The 16,157-nt window shown below is 44.5% G+C and overlaps 2 protein-coding genes across 2 annotated transcripts; one reads left to right on the top strand and one right to left on the bottom strand.

Annotated features, from left to right (window-relative positions):
- Nucleotides 1-4,215: 4,215 nt before the first annotated feature.
- LOC124649750 lies at nucleotides 4,216-4,779 on the bottom strand. The gene has a single exon (XM_047189338.1). The coding sequence runs from the start codon at nucleotides 4,777-4,779 to the stop codon at nucleotides 4,216-4,218; it is 564 nt and encodes a 187-aa protein (XP_047045294.1).
- A 5,703-nt stretch (nucleotides 4,780-10,482) lies between these two features.
- LOC124679141 (probable protein S-acyltransferase 7) lies at nucleotides 10,483-13,774 on the top strand. The gene is made up of 6 exons (XM_047214953.1): nucleotides 10,483-10,627; nucleotides 10,730-10,969; nucleotides 11,436-11,618; nucleotides 12,137-12,442; nucleotides 12,636-12,869; nucleotides 12,958-13,774. The coding sequence occupies exons 2-6, from the start codon at nucleotides 10,856-10,858 to the stop codon at nucleotides 13,399-13,401; spliced, it is 1,281 nt and encodes a 426-aa protein (XP_047070909.1). The 5' UTR covers nucleotides 10,483-10,627; nucleotides 10,730-10,855; the 3' UTR covers nucleotides 13,402-13,774.
- Nucleotides 13,775-16,157: the final 2,383 nt, after the last annotated feature.

Genomic DNA, 16,157 nt, shown 5'->3' with positions numbered 1-16,157 from the left:
GGGACGATGGATTTTTAAAATATTTTGCATTACGTATGTCCATTAAGGTCCTTCTAACATATTCCATATCAAAAGTTATGCAATATCTAATAAAATGTAAGACTTTGTACATTTTTTGTACAATTATAATGTTTCTAAGTATCATGTTGTCAAGGGAGAAGTTTTCAGAAAGTGGCCTCAAAACCTCAATTGTTGCAAAAATGTTTGAATGTTGGTTGTCATGCCATCAAAGTATGGATAGTCATCGGTGGAAACACATGGTGTGGCTACTCGTGCGAAGGGGCACTAAGGCATTAGAGTTTTTTCAATGATATCATATAGTACCAAGTGCAATGAAAACATAAGAAAGCATGTGGTGCTTCTAATCATTTCGTGGGGGCATGAAACATCTCCATGAATTTGTCAACAACATAGACTTTAACCTTATTCCAATAATTAAAGATGCGTATGATAGAGGAAATGGAACTCCATAACTATGATGCACCGTTTACATGAGCTACACTTTTTCCTCTAAGTCCAAAATACATTTTTTCTTATCGCCATCCATTATCCTTTTGATCAACTAGGAAATTAAAAGAAGTAACACTGTGCACACGCTTGCACGAGTCTTGTTTCATTGCTCATTAGATACCAATGCTTATGGTGCAATTATTTTGTGTGTTTATGATATTTATTCTATGTGAACTACAACTTTATAACATGTGTTTTGCAATTGTTGTTACTCTTAACACTTGTCCTATACACTTTGACATCAATGTTCAATAAGATATAAACTAAATGGCAGGACACCAAAGTCCATGACTTTTTATCACCTTTATGCTCAAGGATGAGCATAGGTTTAATGGTTGGCCGAAATTTTCCTTTGTTGTTGTTTGTAAGATTTTCCATTCTTGGGGAAAAAGTCTTTATAGTGTCATCAATAGTTATAGTTTATCTTACAGGAAATGAATTATCTTCATAGAGAATTTCCATGTACGAACGTAGTGTGCGATGTGTGGGAAGCAGATGAGTCGCGGAGGTGATGAAAGAAAGGAAATAAACAGAAGAGTAGGAATTCCTAAGAGGAAGGGAAGCTAGCCACCGATGGCGTAGGTAACTAATAATGGCACGTGGTAGAGGATTAAACTCCCTTGTGGAGTTGGAACAATACTTCACTAGAATACAACGGTGATTTCAGTTGGTGTTTCTAAAAGCGGATGTACATGCCAAGGGTGGTAATGTGTAGTTCTATGGTTGGTGAGTGTTGCATGCCGGCATAGCGAGGTGAGAGGAGGGAGATGGCGTAGACTTGCAACACGAATCAGGGCCATGGTGGAGTGGTGATGAGTAAGTTGAGAGGCAGATAGGACAAGCAACAAAGAAGTTTCTTCTGAGGGACAAAGATAATAAGGTATGAAGGGTTCCATTAGATGCCTACAACACAAATGTTTTAGTGCTATTGTATTACAATGTTTGATATTTGATGATTTATTGCCAATTTCACATGATAATCGAGGAGTCATCCTATGTCTAACAGGTCACCAGCTTATCGTCATTGATTCCTATGAGACCCTCTCCTAACCAGTAATTTTCCACAATAAATTAATTGTCTCCGGTTTGATTGGTAGTTTGATCAATGGAAGAATTATATTGAACTCTAACTTCGCCAGTAAATGAGGATTGTTGAGATGCGGTTCTTCTATTGCCATTCATCACTTTTTTATTCCCTAGCTTGTTAACAAATATCTAACAAAAAATAGGTTGCTAGACTACAATAAAACAACTAACAAAGCCACAAATTAACTCGTAAATATCGTTGACCATCTCCTTTTTTTGTTGATAAAGGGAATATATTGATATTGAGAAATATCAATTACACCCAGCCTATGTTGACCGTCTCTTAAATAATTCCAAACAAACATAATTCATTAGAAAGGTGTGCCACTGACATAATTTGAACTTGACGGAGAAGAAGTGGTTTGACAGGATTGGTTATATTTTCTTGGTCGGATGCCGCCCACAAGTATTTGATTAGTCAATAATCAGCACAAAGTCTCACCATAGGCAAAGTTGTCTGATTAACTAAATTATTTAGTTAGTCAATAATTAGAACAAAGTCTCATGATAAAAGCAAAGTTGTTTGAATTAATACTCCCTCCAATCTAATAAGTGTCTGTTTTTAGTTTTGGGAAATGATACTGGAAAGCGCCGTACGCACGTCTCACCGTGCGACGGTTGCGTCAAGATTTGCGCGGCTGCATCTAAGGGGCGCGCGCAAGGACAACATGACCAGTTAAATTAGTTGCTCACGCACCTTATCTCTCTGACCCCTATGCGCCTTATCCTCCGGCTAAATGCTCTCAGCCAAGTAAATATCTCGCTCTCTCTCTCATCAAAACCACCGCTCAAGCCTCGCCGGAACGTTCGAGGAGGGCCGTGCCGGAGCGGCAAGGAAGGAGGAGGCCACCGTCGGGCAGCACGCATCGGGGCTGGGCGCCGCCACCGCGGAGCACGCGAGGAGGATGCGCCTGTCGCTATCATGAGGTCGCCGACGAGGTCGAGCACACGCCAGGGAAACCGCCGCCGAGAAGCGCGCATCAGGGGAGGCCGACGCATCCGAGGCCGAGCACACGCCGGGGAAGCCGCAACTTTGCTACGCCCGCACCAGCACGCAATCCCCTTCTCTCTTCTAGAGTCCTCTCTCACAGCGCGATGCAGCACCGCGCCGGCAGGTCGCCGGTCGTCGTCCGGTGGGGCGCTGCGGAGGAGGAGCTTCCTCACCATATGAGGTCGTGGGCGCCGTTGCACCACGAGGGGATGGTGGGATGTGAGCAGTGAGACCCAACAGGCTCGCCGGGCCGGGTGTGTCCGCCGTCGATCCGCGAGGGCGCAGCCTGAGGAACGCGTCCGCCGCCGCTTCAAGCTGACCCCGCTGCGCTAGGGGTTGTGCCGTGTGCACCGCCGGGCCGCAAGAGTTCTTCTCGCGGAGAGCCGCCTTGAAAGCGAGGACGTCGGCAGCACCGTCTCCGTCTTCTCGCTGGGAGCTTCCTCGAAAGCGAGGACCTCGCGGGGCCGATGGTTGCCGCGAGCTCTGGGCGTCGTCTCTCTCAAGAGCAACAGCCGCGGGGGGCAAGGGTGGTGGTGCTATACAGGATGAGGTGCAGTTGCAGAGCGCGATCTGCAGGATGTGGCGACCACGACGACAGCATTGGAGTTCAAGGACCACCTGGCGAAGAAGGTAACGATTTGAGACTGAGATGTCAGTGCTCGTTGATTCCTAACAATCGGGTACACATTGTGAGTGTATATTCTGTGGCATTGTCATGTGTACTACTCCGTAGTTTAGTTTGGAGATAGCTCATAATTTGGTAGCCGTGACTAATTAATCTGGTAATTGATATTGATAATCTGGTTGTTGCTTTTATAAAACAACGTGGTAATTTTGACTAATTAACTAGTAGTGATTGTGACTAATTAATCTGGTAATTGATACTGATAGTCTGGTTGTTTCTTTTATAAACAATGTGGTAATTTTGACTAATTAAGTAGTAATTCTGCCTAATTAACCTGTCAATTGAGAGGAATTAATCTGGTAATGCTAGCAATGATAATATGTTAATTGCTTTTTATAAACATCATTTTGTAATTGTTACATAAATAACCTGATAATTGTGGCTGCTCTTTAAATTTGGGACAGCTTTTTTCATGTAGCATTACTATTGTAGTAGACAGAAAAGTCGCTGTGTTGTTGATCTAAAAAAAAAAGTCACTGTGTTTGGATATGCACTTGTTGGAGCAGGTGCGGACTTTTTTATTCGGCGCACAGACGCATGCAGTGAGCCCCGCATAGCAGTGTATCACCGTCTGTGCGTTCTATCGAGGAAGGCGCGGATGCTACTATTTCGGGATTTCGGGATGGTACTATACAACCGCCGCACGAGTTGAGTTTTGTGCGGCGCCGCCGCGTAGCAAAGTCCTTTAGTTTTTTTTTTGTTAAATTTAAACTAAGATTTCGACGTTTATTATGGACTGGAAGGAGTAGTATCACCCTATACTAACTACATGATGCACTGTGAAAAAGACTTGTGTGTAACGACTGGTTGCCCGAGCCAAATCAAGTTGCAAAAATAAAAAAAAGTTGCACCAGGATAAAAACACGGCCAACGAACGGACCTAACGAAAACACACACTGAAATTCAGACACGAAGAAACGAGACAATTGGAGGCCCCGGACGGCTAGAAGCTCCGGTTGTTCATCCGGCTGCGGACCCGCCGTATGAACATGTCGGCGGCTTGGTCGATCTCCTCATCGACGTTGAACTCCACCCCGTCCCCTTCCCTGCGCCTCCTGATGATGTCCATCACCGACGGCTCGTCGTCGGCCAGCCGATCCTCGTCCACTGCCTCGCAGCCACCACCGCGCTCCTCTTCCTCGTCGACGTCGCTGTCACGGTCGTCGTCGTCGTCGTCAAACAACGAGTGCGTCCAGTCCGGGTAACCAACGTCATGGTTGTCGCCGACGATTTCTTGGAACAGCTCGGAGAGGCCGGCGGCGTCGACATCATGCGGCGGCACCTGCTCGTCCTCCACCGCCGCAGCCGTCGACGGGGCGAGGGCCTTGTGATGATCGTCCACTGCGTCTCTCTGGCGGCCCCGCATGAGGACGCGGAGGTGGCGCGACGCCATGCCGACCATGGCCGTCCTGCGGCGGAGCGAGGCGAGGAAGAGGATCCGCGCCCTCAGGACGCTGGCCTTGCCCCTCAGTGCTCGCAGCGCCTTCCTCAACAACTCGGCAGCCATGCTAATCTTCGCCTTCGCTTTCGTCTTCGTCTTCTTGGTTGGCTAGGTAGTTCTCAATCCCAAGAGAGAGATTGAGAAATGCAAATACGATAGAGAATGGATTGCTAAGTATGTGGTAACGATCGGCAATTGTGAAGTGTTCGTGGCTGAGAGAGTGGGACATGTGGGCCTTGTCCTATAGGAGCTCGATTATTTATAGATAGAAACTAGCCAACTCAAAGCAACAAGGAAGATCAAAAGAATGAAAAAGTACTGGAGTACGAAACTTGGGAGCTCGACAAAGCAAAAGGCTCCATGACATAGCAAGAGAAGCACTGTCCAACCAAACTTCTACAAACCAAAAGGTTATTCCTACTGAATAAAACTTCCATCCTAAAAGCTAGCAGCCTATTAGAGGAATACATTTTACCCTTTGGGTAGATGTCCACCAGGTATTCAAATCACAAATTTTCAACTCTCGATTGTTGTGAAATATTTTATTTTGTAATATCTAGATCTCTCTTCTCATGACCCACATGAGGAGGATATCTCAAAAGTATAAAGATATGTACTCTCACGGCCCGTGAATATATGACATTTTGGACGTTGACATTGTTGTCTTCAATATGATCATTGGTTTTTAGAGGCTCATGTAGTAGAAAATTATAAAATTCTATATTATGAGAATACTTTACTTTCCTTGTCAAATATAACCGTGTTATTTTATCATATCATTTTAAATATGTTTCTATATTTTTTAAACGAGACAAAATAATTTCCTTTCCATTGATATAGAAGAATTAGAGTTGGCCAATTTATAAGAAAAACTAGCCGAAAACCGATACAATACAAAACGCAACACGCCGATCCCAAGGCTGCACTCCACACAAGTCGATGGCTATGTTTCTATGAACTGAGAGATTATATGCTATAACATGGCGTATATGCAAAATAACTCGCAAGCTTTTGTATTGGAAAACCTTCCACCTAGGAGGTATTAATATCCGAGTCAGGGTACAATTGTCAATCTCAATTTTTAACTATTTTATTTATAGCATTTACCATGACAATTAAGCGAATTTCAATCCCTTAAGGCAAAAGGGGAATAGAAGGATTAGTCAAGCAATTAACTAACTTAATTACTAGCGTGTCTCCTAAGTTAATTCCTCAGATGATATGGATGACGAAGCAAGGGAGCACCTGAAACACCATCATGTCCTGTACTACTTACTTTTGATTTGATCTCTTTGGCTTTTACAATAAACATGTGTCGTATGTTTCCATTAGTTGCCTGCCTAACTGATTTCCTTATCTGACTCGTGTCGGTCTATGCAACTCCAATTATTCTGAGTCAGCCGCGTTCCATTGTCACCGGGAAGCTTGCAAAGAAGACGACGCCGGCGACTGGACCAGAGGTTTGCTTAGCGGAGCAGTAAGATATAAAGGTGAACGGATGAGCATGTATGCAGGAGTTGTGTGTGTTGCGAGCCCTCTAAAAGGGAGCCCCCTTTCGAGTTTGCAGTGCAGTTTTATGCGGTGAAAGCTTAGGACATGTATAATAGGACGATTCTCTTAGATAGCTACCACGTAATTTTTTTGAAGGAGAGACTAAAGAAAAAGGAAACTGTCTTTTCTTAGCTATGGAATAATCCCTTAGAAAATAAGAGAAAGCGAATATCACATGTCTTATCTTAGCAACATAATTTTTTACCAATACTTAATTAATTTTCATAAATTGTAAGGAATGACAATAAAAAAATAATGCACTATACAAGTTATAGCTTTGCCTTCTCTAGATAATGTGGAAAGCTAAGAAAAAACACGCTTTCTCTACCATTGTACACCCTTACAAGCAACACTCGTGTCCTATGTGTCTTCTAATGTAGGATGTAACTGAAAATCTTGTACCAGCAGTGGACTGGTGGTTTTCGACGCTGAAAGTTAAGAGATGCAAGAGTAGAAAGGAGTAAAAACTGTCAGACAATCGAAGACTCGAAGTAATGCACCTCCTTGTAAGCATGGAACTTTATTCTCACTCCGAGAAATGGAGATGTCGTATGGCATTACTGACTTGCAACTTCCTGGTTGTATCAGCCAGTAGTAGAATAATTCCGTACTCCTCTCGCTTTTTATACTTGTTGTAGTTTCATTTTAAATTTAAACTATAATCAGAATAAGAATTATGGAGCAGAGAAAGTACTACTTAACTTAGAGCATCTCTAGCCGAAGCTCAAAACGGCTTTAATGACCAAAAATGTGCCGGTAATGGGACCGCCTCTAGCCGAACCTCAAAAGGTTTCAGTGGAGCATAATTTTTTTGTCATCGGCCTTCGAGGCCCCAAAATATCCTCCTTGCGCCCACTCGCCTAAATGTAGTCTCCTCCACCCTCGCTGCCACAGCCTCGTCGCCCTGTCGCCATATTTTCATCGGTGTTCACACCGCTGACCACACAAATCGTCTAGGTTGACACGCCGAAACAACCGCCGACCACACAAATCGTCTAGGCCGACACAACGAAACAACCACCGCCGTTTTCCACTCAGTCTGATCCACTCGACATTGCTACCCGTGGCTGGAATCGCTCTCGAGAGCCACCGCATCGAGCCATATCATGCCGTCAATTCGAGGTCGATTCCGGCCGCGGCAATGTGGATTCTTTCGAGTGACCACGACCGGGATTCGTCAAGGTACAGCCGGATTCGCGCGGCCACGCGCCTTCGACATGTCTTCTTCCTCCATGCGCCACCACAACTTGCCATATTTAGGGTTGACGGACCTACCGGAGCTCATGCGGGCGCCGACGGAAGCAACCACACTGGCACCGGCCCTGGCATCAGCTCCGGCGCTGATAGCAGCTCCTGCACTCGCACCAGCATCGGGACCAGCACCGGCACCCGATCCACTAAGGTGTGTTTTATCCCCTTTCTCTTTAGTGAAATTTGGTGAATTTGGGCGGATGAAGATGGTGATTGTTCGTTTAAATTCGTAGGAAGAGGAAGAGGAAGAGAGAAGCAAAATGAAGTGATGATGAGGACAATGATTTGTACTTTGCATGTCATCATCAAACACTTGTTGGGGATAAGCAACCATTCAAGTAATTTTGGGAAGAGATCCATACAACTTCAATCAATGAACTAGTGGAGATGTTCGGTCCATATCATCGATGATGAATAGCTAGCTAGTAATGGGCTCTAATATGATGGAGTTCACTTTAGATGATGACTAGTGGAGATTTTCGACGGTTAACAAGTGTTTGATTGTGTTATCAACTTGTATGAATATCAATTTGTCGGTTTTATATGATGCTATCAATTTGTATGACTATATATGCATTATGAATCTACTTCTACGCATTATAAAGAATTGTTTTATGGTACCTTCTACTGCCATCCTGTTATATGTTGTCATGTATTCATGTGCTCAAATTTACAAATTATGTTTAAAAAAATTAGTCCTCTAAGTTTTTGGGGTTCGGTTCTACGGCGCAAAATTTAAAGAACTAAATATATAAAGTTAAGTTATAGAGAGGCGTTTTGTCGTCTAAATTTTTGTACTTCAGCTAGATATGCTCTTACATGCTTATTATTCCCTAGTTGGCCTTGGTCCTTTTGGTTTCCATTTCTTGGAAGTGCTCGTTAGCTCTTTTTTCTATTGTGCCAACCTTGACTCAGAAAATATTTAAGTTGCACCTGCTAAACTCTTGACTCAGCATTTGTTGCTGAATAAATATACAAACAATCAGCAATGAATCACCGGTGGAAACTTCATTTCTATGCACAAGACGAGATCTTGCTTTGATTTCTTTTCCTTTTCAGTTCCAGTAGCCGGTAACGACTGCACATGTAACAAGAAAGGCCACTTGCACCTATGCTACTTTTGACTTCACTTTTTGCTTGCACAAATTTGAATTAAAGCGTGAAAGGTGAAGTTGTGTATATGATGGAAAACAAACCCCAAATAATGCTAGTTAGTAAATTGTTTTTCTTCCTAGAAATAGCATGGTAATCTTTCTAACAGAACAGAGCATGACTCAGAGGCTATTTCCAGTGATTTGTCAAATCGTATTGGGTTGGGGTGTGCGTGCGGTGTTCCAATGCCTGCTACCAAAGTTTCTACGCTTTGCCTTTCTCGTTCCAGATGCAGAGTCTTCAGGAAGTTCAACAAGTTCGCAGCTTTTTTCTAGCTTATCTTGTATGCTTTTGTTCCTTCTCTTTTCAATCACGTTCTTTGGTCAAGTCACGTCCAATAATCTTTTTTTTAGAACATGGTACGATGCAGCCGCTCACAAACACGCATGTACACTCACACAATAAGGGAGTTTTTACGGTACCTTTTACTACCCATGGGAGGTGAGTGGTATGATTTAAAATCTATCCATTGATTTAGAGGGGTATTAAAGACATTTTATAACAAATCAATTGTGGTAACATTAAGCGCACTAATTCTCTTATCATTTTTCCCTAAAATCCCGTTAGCTAGATCTCAAAATACGAGTAGATGTTCTTCACCATTGGTTCTGGCTTTGTGCGCCTGTCTTGGTATAGATCTTGCTCCATGTCATATTTTTGCGCTACGAAACAATGGCCATAAGAAGAGCTCTATCTCGCTGGAGTTTTTACGTGCATGATGGAGGATCCAGATGGCAAAACACATGGCAAGGAAACTAGCCAGGCGCCTTGTCAGTTCTCAATCAAGGTAGTGTAAATTCATATTACTCTCCCAATCTGGATAATTGAGCAGATAAAACCATCTTGGATAAAACTGAAGAAGAAAATTCGAAGAAGGAAAGATCTAGATGATCTCCCTTTTTAACGGGATTTGCTGCCGTCATTTGTGAGCCTTCCATTTTTACGGATTTATAGTTGCAACTTGCAGATTATGACCCCTGTGGTATGAATCATACCACTATGGTTTTAGGAAGTAGTATGAGTCAACACAAACCGTTAGATCTACGAAAATGAATGGTCTATATCCTATTGGGGGTACCATAAAAGTCCCCCCCAATAATCATTACCTAGTTAGACAATAAACTGTAACAACTTAAATTTCATTGTTGGTCATGGAACATGAAAAACAGCACAAACGATTAGATGAACAGAAAACGGGACATAATATCACACGTATTTCTTTGAGAAATTCTAAGATGCACCCAAATAAATGTGAACCGAGTATTTCTTATCCAATGTCTAATAATATTGGTAGTACATCTTATAGAAGTTAATAGCCCTATCAATTAGTATGAAAGGTGGAAGTCTATATGCGTTCTTTTTGTGAAACAAATTATGTGTGGCACATAATTAAGAGAATAGGAAAAAGATAATTGAATTCAGTTAAACCCTTCCCTTTTTCTAATACACAATGAATGACATACCGTTACAAGATTTTTTTTTTGTTAGACAAACTTAACCTTGATTAGATAACGGTCATGATTAAAAACGGTTAGTTTGAGTGTCTTAAAGAGCTCTATTTCTTTCTAATTCTACCAGTATTTCTATGAGTAATTACTATTTCTTCCCAATATCCTACACATTACATGGGTTTTGTTTCAAGTTTCAACCAAGTTCAGAACATAGGACTTAACCAAAAAATTGCATGGTACCGTGTAATACTTTTCCTAAATACTGGAGTACTGAAGGCTGAAGCCTGAGCAGAGGCTATCTGTCAGATTACAAAGACGTTAGGGTTTCATCTGCAAAAGAGATACTACTACAGTCCACAGTCTCTTCAGACTGAAACTTTTCCACCCTTCTTCTCAGCGAGCAAGCACTCGCTTCCTCGGATCCCTAGGTGACATCACCTCGCGCCCCGCGACCTCTCGCCCCCTTGATTCCCGAGAAGCTTCCCCTCGCCGTCAACGCTCCTCTCCAGGTACGGGCTCACTCGCCGTCTCCCGCCGTGGCTCGTTTGATCCAGGTCGCCCCCCTTCTCGTTCTGGGATCCGTGAGAACCACCTGCTTCTTGTTCTTGCAGGTGGTGTAACTTCCATTTCGCTTGATTTCGGAATCTATGAGGTCGCGGCGAGCCGGGCTAAGCTTAGGGTTCTGAAGATTTTGGGGTCTTTGGTGGGTGAACGGAACAGGGAGCTTCTGTCGGTGGATGGAGGGGAGGATGCAGGGGAAGGTGCAGCAGCTGTCGGACTCCAACCGTCGGATCATGGAGGCTGATGCGGCGCCGCCGCGGCGTGTGTACCAGGCGTGGAAAGGGAGCAATGTGAGGACTTCTTGCCCTTTTATTCTGGCTTCCTGTTTCCGCAGCACTAACTAGTCTGTACGGGCAGGAAGTTTAGGGCTCCATGGTTTTTTCGACTAGTTTAACAATATGGGGCCATGAGTAGTTGTGGCCTTAATGGTGTCTGAGCATTTGTCGTTGGTGACTGTGATTTTAGGTTTGAATCATATCAAGTGTTTAATTCAGAATGGTGGCTGTTTGTACATTTCATTAGGTCTTATTTTTAAAGGAATAAGCTCTTACTCCTTCCTCTCCATGCATCGTTAAGTTTATCCGCATCTGCACAACTTCACTGTGATCACAAATGCACTATACGAACTTAGTAGCGGGAAGGGGGACTTTATTTAACTTCATTGTCTTATATTCTTCGATTGTTAAATTCAACATTTATGGTAGTATTATTATCTTCCTCTCATGGCATTCTTTATTTCTTTATGTGTTCCTGCAGATCTTTTTTCTTGGAGGGCGACTTATATTTGGGCCTGATGTGAGATCACTCATAGCCACAGTATGTTTAATTGTAATCCCAGTGATCGTCTTTGCCGCCGTTGTTCCACAACAGCTTGCCAATGGCTACCAAAACCAAATTGGAGGATGGGTTGCATCTGTATCTATCATCTTTACAGCATATGTAAGTCGATGAGACATGCAGGCAGTTAGCTATACGCACATTTATGCCTTTCTCTATTCTGCTCTGGAAATGTGTAGCCATTCCTTGGGCCTTGTAAATGCAGCATATGGATGGTCACAACCTTGTCATATGTTACACATCTGCTTTAAAAACTGAAAATCCATTGCATTGGCTTCTGCCGTCTTAAGTTATGCCGCATTTGCTTAGTAGAGAATGTTGTTATCCATTGTGCTTTGTGTGTATTCAAACAGAAGTGTGTAGTGTCTGCGATTTTGTAACTGTAGCTTGGCAAGATTACAAATTCTATACACCTTGGTGCAGCAATATCTTGCAAATTTTAGTTGGCCTAAGGCCTTGTTTTAGTCTTATGGAGGGCTCTGAGCCTTGTATTAGCCTTTTCATTTCTTTCACCTTGTATGTACTCTTTATATCGGAAAGTACAAAAATATAAGCAGTAGGAAACCTACTGCACAACTTTAAAAAAAAAGATTACTAAGTTCTATTTTTTTGTTATGCAGATTCTTGTTCTTCTACTTCTCACATCTGGCCGTGATCCTGGAATTGTTCCTCGAAATGCCCATCCTCCAGAACCTGAAGACATTGGTGAATCCTCCAACTTATCAGATTGGCCAGGTGGTCAACATGGCTCGGCTGGTTTACCACTCACCAAGGATGTTGTTGTTAATGGTGCTATAGTTAAGGTCAAATATTGCCATACATGTATGCTTTATCGTCCACCAAGGTGCTCCCATTGCTCAATCTGCAACAACTGTGTCGAACGTTTTGATCATCACTGTCCTTGGGTAGGCCAGTGCATTGGAAAGGTATGCAGTTTGCTGTTTTGACATGCCAATTTCATGCTATATGTGAACTATGTTAAGGAAATGGGACAACGAAGAAGAATGGGGACACCTGCAGTTAAATATATATGTTTCCTCTTAATGTTGAGGTGGATAGATGGGCCATAATAACAATACATTTTACTCATTATGGCTTTGAATTCTCCTTTTTCTGCAGAGAAACTACCGCTTCTTCCTTATGTTTGTATCTTCAGCGACTGTGCTATGCATTTTCGTGTTTGCATTCTGCTGGGTGAACATCGGGAAAATAATGGACACACATGATTGCAAATTAGGCAGAGCTATTCTGAAGTCGCCCATCTCCGCCATTCTCATGTTATACACATTTATTGCTGTGTGGTTTGTTGGAGGATTGACCTCATTCCACCTCTACTTGATTTCCACCAATCAGGTAAGGTTTTTGCCCAGTAAATGTAGTAAGAGTTAGTTCTCTTTTGCAATTTATGTGCAATGCTCATCCAAGAAATTAATAATTGCAGACTACTTATGAGAACTTCCGGTACCGCTACGACCTGAGAACCAATCCTTACAACCGTGGATTGGTTCAGAATTTTGTCGAGACCTTATGTTCAAGGATCCCCAGCTCCAGAAATAATTTCAGGGCAAAAGCTAAGGAGGATTCTGCAGCCTTCACCTCATCACTTAGCATGGGACGGGTCCTAAGTCCACCGAAGATGAGCGTGGACCTTGAGATGGGCACAAAAAGGCAAGCTGTAGCTGCGGAAGACATGGAGGACATACACAGCCAGATTGGCAGTTCTATGAGGCTTGAACAATGCGGCACGGAACCCCCACATTTGGTCGGTCGGAAGGGTTGCTCTGAAATTGCTTCTGACATAGGGACATTCGCAGAAGAGTTTGGCATGGAGGGCAGGTTCGCTGAGAGGAAAAAGATCGAAATGCACACAAATGATAATCCTTAGGCTCTTGTCTCACAAATGCCCCCTTAACCTCATGTCGACCTTCATCCCTTGCTCAGAGCGGTAAATCTTCACAAAGAAGAAGAAATATGTAGGACAAATGGTAGAACAGATATTCGCTATTTTGGCTGAACTTAGATGCTATTTGTAGATTAAGTGGCTGGTAATATTGGCATGATGAACCTGGACAGTTTCACTGGCGCCATCTTTGTTTAGAATGTGTTGCACTGTTAGTGATACCTGTTAGTTCATTTGTTGTAGGTTATGTATGTGTGTGTGTGGCACAGTTATCACTGATCTACTGAAGTTGTAACTTGTATCATTAACCTCGCAAGTGTATTCTATTGATCAATTATCTGTGTTGGCTTTCTACTAACATCTTGGATCAAAGAGTTTCAGCTTGTACATGACATTTTAGGAAATGCTTCTTAAACAATCATGAGATGGCTCCGTTAAACGCGCCAGTTCTAGAAATGTAACAAAAGGACATATAGAATTAGCAAATATTCCTCACACAGACTAATTTTTTCCACAGCTCAAGTTAGCTTAGCGACCAGACACTGCATATGACAATGTCTTTGATTTTGTTGACAAGAAATTTGGAATCTAACCAAGAGAATTCGTAGTCCCTCCGTTTCTAAAAAAGCTTCCCAATTTTGTCTTGAAACGGAGGTATATAGACTAGTTGCAAAGCTTTTTTCAGGAACGGAGTACTAATTTTGATTGAATCTTGCTTTTATATATCTAAATAAGAGGGTTTTTTTTCATCTTTTTTCTAGGGGAAAATATTTTTTTCACTGTAAAATATATTTTTATAATACTACTTAACTTTGAAAAGTCGTGGTGCCAAAGGCTTTAAGATTCGTGCAGATGCTAGATGACTAGAGCCTTTTTTCTAGGCAAGAGTTGTAAGAGCATCTCCAGTCGTGTTCCCCAAAGCTTCCCCCAAACCGCGCCGGATTGAGCGTTTGGGGGACGTGTTTTGTTCGTGCCGCGTTTGGGGGACGTCGCTCCCCAGCCGCGTCCCCCAAACGTCGCCCCCAAATGAATATTGGTGCACGAAAATAAAGGTTTTCATTCAATTTTGATTATATATTACAAAGTTTGAATGAAAACGGCTAGATTTCTTCTAAACCTAAACTGCTTACCGCCCGGCGGTGCGTTCGACGGCCCCGCCCCGTCGTCGCCTCCCCTACGCCGCAGCTCCTCCTGCGCGCCTCCTCTCCTTGCGTTCGGCGGTGGCCCGACGGCTCCTTTCCCGCCGCGCGTCCTCCTCCGCCCTCCCCGCTCGCGCCGCCCGGAGGGAGAGCTCGACGGCGCGTAGAATCCGCGCTCTTCGCGGGCACGGGCGTCGTCCTGGAGCTTCTTCTCCGACTCGAAGGACTCGACGAGCGCGCGCTGCTGATCGGCCGTCTCGTCCGGGTGCGGCCCGTCGTCGTCGGACCACTCGAACTCGACGTCGTCGTCGTCCTCCACCTCGGTCTCCTCCGCCTCGGCCTCCTCCTCCTCCATTGGCGCATCGTCCTCCACATCTGTTGGCGCCACCATCATCGCCGCCGCCAACACGTCGGCCTCCGCCGCCAACTGGTCCGCCCGCCTCCCCCAGATCGCCGCCAGCGCCGCCTCCTGCTGCCGACGCTCCTCCGCCGCCAACTGCTGCTGGCGCTCGATCGACTCCCGCCGCCGGCGCTCGATCGACTCCCGCCGATCTCGGTACAGCGCATCCCGCTCAACGCGCTGGCGCCGGTGCTCGTCAGCCCACCGCTGCTCTATCTCCTCCCGGTACCGGCACCGTCGTGCCTCTTGTCCCGTCGAGGCGTCAGACGCCGCAACGGTGCCGCACTGCTGCTCGTGTCACGATTTTGCCGCCGCGGCCTCGCCAGCAGCGGGGCCATGGGCGCAGAACGCCGCTAGATCCGCCGCCTGCGCCGCCTCCCGCTGCTGGTGGGTGATACGTCTCCAACGTACCTATAATTTGTGATGTTCCATGCTTGTTTTATGACAATACTTACATGTTTTGCTTGCACTTTATGATGATTTTATGCGTTTTCCGGAACTAACCTATTAACAAGATGCCACAGTGCCAGTTCTGTTTTCTGTTGTTTTTGGTTCCAGAAAGGCTGTTCGGGCAATATTCTCGGAATTCGACGAAACGAACACCAAACATCATATTTTTCCCGGAAGCACCCAGAACACCGAAGGGGAGTCGGAGGAGAGTCAGGGGGCCACCACACATGTGGGCCGCGCGGGCCACACCTTGGCCGCGCCGGCCTACTGTGGGGCCACCCTGTCGCCCCTCCTGCGCCGCCTCTTCGCCTATTTAAGCCCTTTCGACCTAAAAACGCAGTACCTTTTGACGAAACTCCAGAAAGACTCCAGGGGCGCCGCCACCATCGCGAAACTCCAATTCGGGGGACAGAAGTCTCTGTTCCGGCACCCTGCCGGGACGGGGAAGTGCCCCCGGAAGCCATCTCCATCAACGCCATCGCCTCCATCATGCTCCGTGAGTAGTTCCTCCATGGACTACGGGTTCTAGCTATAGCTAGTTGGTATTGTCTCCCCCATGTACTTCAATACAATGATCTCATGAGCTGCCTTACATGATTGAGATTCATCTGATGTAATCGGTGTTGTGTTTGTCGGGATCCGATGGATTGTTACGTTATGATTGTCTATCTATAAAGTTTGTGAAGTTATTGTTGCTGCAATCTTGTTGTGTTTAATGCTTGTCACTAGGGCCCGAGTGGCATGATCTTAGA

The sequence above is a fragment of the Lolium rigidum genome, chromosome 1 (genome assembly GCF_022539505.1).
Source record: "Lolium rigidum isolate FL_2022 chromosome 1, APGP_CSIRO_Lrig_0.1, whole genome shotgun sequence".
Classification (NCBI taxonomy): domain Eukaryota; kingdom Viridiplantae; phylum Streptophyta; class Magnoliopsida; order Poales; family Poaceae; genus Lolium; species Lolium rigidum.
Note: the sequence above shows the minus strand (reverse complement) of the source record. Positions and strands in the feature narration are given on the sequence as shown.

What these genes read in the sequence shown, in the direction of transcription:
- LOC124649750 (XM_047189338.1), bottom strand. Translation starts at nt 4,779, where the DNA reads ATGGCTGCCGAGTTGTTGAGGAAGGCGCTGCGAGCACTGAGGGGCAAG.
- LOC124679141 (XM_047214953.1), top strand. Translation starts at nt 10,856, where the DNA reads ATGGAGGGGAGGATGCAGGGGAAGGTGCAGCAGCTGTCGGACTCCAAC. An exon ending in AGGCGTGGAAAGGGAGCAAT is followed by an intron (nt 10,970 to 11,435) that starts GTGAGGACTTCT and finishes GTGTTCCTGCAG; the next exon opens with ATCTTTTTTCTTGGAGGGCG. An exon ending in TAGGCCAGTGCATTGGAAAG is followed by an intron (nt 12,443 to 12,635) that starts GTATGCAGTTTG and finishes CTTTTTCTGCAG; the next exon opens with AGAAACTACCGCTTCTTCCT.